At 33.0% G+C, this 4,217-nt stretch overlaps 1 protein-coding gene across 1 annotated transcript; it reads left to right on the forward strand.

Annotated features, from left to right (window-relative positions):
• The first annotated feature begins 732 nt into the window (after window positions 1-732).
• On the forward strand, window positions 733-1,800 carry LOC132623954 (uncharacterized). Its single transcript, XM_060338769.1, has 2 exons — window positions 733-1,060; window positions 1,186-1,800. The coding sequence occupies exons 1-2, from the start codon at window positions 854-856 to the stop codon at window positions 1,633-1,635; spliced, it is 657 nt and encodes a 218-aa protein (XP_060194752.1). The 5' UTR covers window positions 733-853; the 3' UTR covers window positions 1,636-1,800.
• The last annotated feature ends 2,417 nt before the right edge of the window (window positions 1,801-4,217 follow it).

The raw sequence follows: 4,217 nt of genomic DNA on the forward strand, positions 1-4,217 counted from the left end.
GGATCGCTCGTTAAAATGCATAAATCACCAGAAAATGAGTTTATGTATTTGTTTGTAGCACTCAAAGCATTCATAAAGGGATTCGAGTGTTGTAGACCAATAGTTGTAGTGGATGGTGCACATCTTAAATCAACGTATAATGGTACATTTGTGTCGGCAAGTACTTTGGATGGAGCAGGTATATGTAATTCTATTCTATGAATGTTTTTTTTATAAATACAACATTATGCTTATTGATTTGCAAATAAAGCTGCTAAAAACATACTCTGGATGTATTGCTGGTGTAAATTTGTGAATATTATATGTTGAAATACACTGTAAATATGAGGTAAATATATTGTAAATATATATTATTGTTTTATAAATGATGGTGCTAAAAATACAGTGTGAGATCAAATTCAGTTGAAATATGTGTTGAATATATTATAAATATATACTGATTTTTGTAGGTAATATCCTACCACTAGCGTATGGTGTGATAGATTCTGAGAATAATAAGTCGTGGACGTGGTTCTTTGAACTGTTCAAGCAAGCTTATGGTGTTAGGCAAAATATGTGTGTCGTGTCCGACAGACATGAAAGCATAATACACGCAGTTTCTAAGGTGTATCCTACTGTTCCTCATTTGGCTTGTATATGGCATTTGTGGAAAAATGTGACAAAGCAATACACAACAAACAGTGAGGTGTTGAGTCCTATATTTTATTCACTAGCGAAAGCATACAGCCAGGATGGGTTCGATAAATTGATGGAGAAGATTGGGAATGTTGATATTCGGGTAAAACGATACCTAGAAGATGCTGGAAGAGATAAATGATCTAGGCTTTATTCACCTGTTAATAGAGGATGGACAATGACTTCGAATATAGCCGAATGTATTAATGGAAAACTGGTTGCTGCAAGAGAGTTACATATTTTTGATTTCCTTGAAGAAGTGAGGAAGATGTTTGGTAGATGGAATTGGACAAATAGAAAAAATGGTACCTACACATTCACAACACTGATGAGGCGGTATCAAGAGATGTTGTCGATCAACGAGTACAAATCAATACGAATGAGGGTATCTTTGTTTGCAACACAAAAATTTAATCTATATTTTTACTATATGTAATGTATATTTATATATATTCCCAATATGGTAAAACTGCTCAGGTAATGCTTGTTTATTTGTTAAATGGTTCTCAGGTTGAAGCGTCAACTGAATATGTTTACACAGTGAATGATGGACCGAGGCGTTTCATAATAGATTTGAAGAAGAAAACTTGCAGCTGCAGGATGTTCCAACTGGACGAGATACCGTGTTCTCATGCATGGGCAGTATTGAAGAATAAAAATTTGACTGCTGATGTATATTGTTCGGATTTATTCAAGCCGGAAACAGTTGTGAACACATATGATGTGCCAGTTGATCCTCTTCCCGATGAGACCGAGTGGAATGTTCCTAAAAGTATATTAGATGAAGTTGTTATGCCACCGATCTATAAGAGACCCCCTGGGAGGCCAAAAAAGAAGAGGGACAAGCCATTACAGGAGTTGATGATTGGTAAACGCAGAAATTCCTGCGGTAAATGTGGACGTCTTGGTCATAATAGGCGTTCGTGTGATAATCCGCCGCTCAATAAGAAGAATAAATAAGTCCATTTTGATTTTATTTGTTAAGACAATTCTACTTTAAATTTCAGTTAAAAATAAAAAATGAATTCATCTTGAATTCATATTATTCTAGTATGATTGTATTTCACATGGTTGAACATCCGATGTTTTTCAATGTAATGCTATATTGGTGGTTAAATGGTATTTGGAAAGTCTACTCTATGTTAACTGATTTGACCTTTTGTTTTGGATTTATGATTTAATAGTTGTATTTCGTATATATTTTGGCTATATTTTAGTTGCATTTTGTCTGATCTGGTAGATAATACTTATTCTGGTTTACTGTTAACTATATTTGATATATATTTTACATATATTTGATGTGTATTTAGATGAAATTTTAAATTTTGTAACAAATTGTAATTTCAAAAATGGACTTATGGAATATATCTGAGTTATATTTTCTGTATATATCGACTGTATTTAAATGGTTATATATACTACTTTGTTAAATGAATACATTTCACAGATAATGAAAAATGGAATTTATGCATTGAAAAAATAACATACTTGAAAGAAACAACAATATAAAAACCATAAGGTGGTGTTCAATATTAATCATCCTAAAAAAGATTACTACACATGAAACAATATATCCAAAATGAAAAACCAACAACAAAAGTCGCAACCAACTATGCTATTGTTCAACATGAAAATCAAAAACACAAATGAATTGGTGGCCTAATCAAGATGCTCTTTATCAACTGCATCGCAATCAACTGCCGGTCTAATTGGTCTTGGAGGCTGCTTGTTATCACTTGATGCATTGTTGTTTGACTTATCCCATGCATAGTCGCATAAAAGGGCACCATATCTCATACGGAGTAACTTTGCATCGAATTCGGTTGGGATGACTGCACTTGAGCTCAAGTATTCAGCGAAGGCTGCCACATACACACCACAATCCCTGGAACAAAAATGATCAAAAAATTTACTTATCAAAACCCACGAAAAAAAAGATGTATTTATTGTGTTTTTTATTGGAATAGATTCTTACATGCTAGAGGGAGCTTGTTGCGGGAGATTGTCTACATTCACAATGTCAAAGTTGTCGGTCTGTTCTCTATTTCTGTAAGAAGGATGTGTGACAAAATCTATATCCGCCTTCTTCTCATAGAAATCAGTCATTTTTAGACTATGTGTCACTAGAGTAGCCAACATTTTCACTCCGACTCTAACGACAGCATCATGCCCTGCAGCTCGGTATGAGTTGTATACGTAGATGGACCTGTTTGTAAAAAGAAAATATAAGAAAAAAACAAACATATAAAATTTGTAGAAAAATGAATGATCTTTTCATTGGATGAGAGCAGACCTGTCAGTGAATGATATCACAATCAAAATCCAGTGATTTTCCTCTTTTATGTTGACAGGAATTAGTACGTTGTCAACAGTATACCATGGTACATTAGCCAACAGCCTGTGCCCGTTAATGTACTCACACAGTTCATCTTCCTTACTGGCGACACATGTGGATGAATCAGGGTTTTCCCAAGATTTGTAAATTTCAGCAACTAAAGTGTGAAAAATACAGCTGGCAGTGGTGAATCTATAGTTGCTGTTATTGTGATACTTCCCCTTCTTGCGTAGGTAGTAGAAAATAACATCAATATGCTGTAAAAACATCAATTCAGTGACTATAATCAACACTATGTTAAAAAAAATATTGCTGTATATATAGTAAATATAGTGAAATATACTCTTAAACATAGTAAAAATACAATTCTGTATACCTGGACAGTACTGTGCTCAACTAGTAAATTAATGTCTGTATATTAAATATAGTGCAAGTATAATGATGACAATATTCTAAAAATACAAGTTGTGACAATAAGTACCTAAACCTACTCCATCAACCTAAAACAATAAAAACATGGTTCAAATGAATTTAAAGGCATCAGCAAAACAGATACACATATACACATATATAGTACTGCTTTAAAAGTTAAAAGTTTCAGTTAAATATAGAGAAAATATATGGTAAATATGCCTGAAATATATTTTCAACAACAGAAACCGGATCATTAATTGGCAACCCAACTCCCTCAACCTAAAACAATAAAAACATGGTTCAAATGAATTTAAAGGCATCAGCAAAACAGATACACATATACACATATATAGTACTGCTTTAAAAGTTAAAAGATTCAGTTAAATATAGAGAAAATATATGGTAAATATGCCTGAAATATATTTTTTAATATATATGTCAAATATAGTAAAAAATATACTCTAGATACATCACATTGTAATTCTATTATAAAACATAAAAAAATTAGATAACAAGCAGAAAGATATCAAAACCTCATCAGTCCAAAGTTGCCCATCCATAGATAACAAGTAGAACCAGTTTTTGTCGGCTACGGCTGTAACGCCTAAATGCAACCGAAGTTCGGCATCCGCAGGATCGAGTCCTTCCTTGTTCTTTCTGTAATGATTTTCATTTGGCTTCCTGTATATCAACAATGGAAAGAACATACGTTAAGTTTATTGATAATTGAATTCTGGAAAACTAAAAAAACAAGTTGTGACAATAAGTACCTTTTGTCATGCGATTTCAACAG

The sequence above is a fragment of the Lycium barbarum genome, chromosome 12, assembly GCF_019175385.1.
Source record: "Lycium barbarum isolate Lr01 chromosome 12, ASM1917538v2, whole genome shotgun sequence".
NCBI classification, from domain to species: domain Eukaryota; kingdom Viridiplantae; phylum Streptophyta; class Magnoliopsida; order Solanales; family Solanaceae; genus Lycium; species Lycium barbarum.

What these genes read in the sequence shown, in the direction of transcription:
- LOC132623954 (XM_060338769.1), top strand. Translation starts at nt 854, where the DNA reads ATGACTTCGAATATAGCCGAATGTATTAATGGAAAACTGGTTGCTGCA. An exon ending in ACAAATCAATACGAATGAGG is followed by an intron (nt 1,061 to 1,185) that starts GTATCTTTGTTT and finishes AATGGTTCTCAG; the next exon opens with GTTGAAGCGTCAACTGAATA.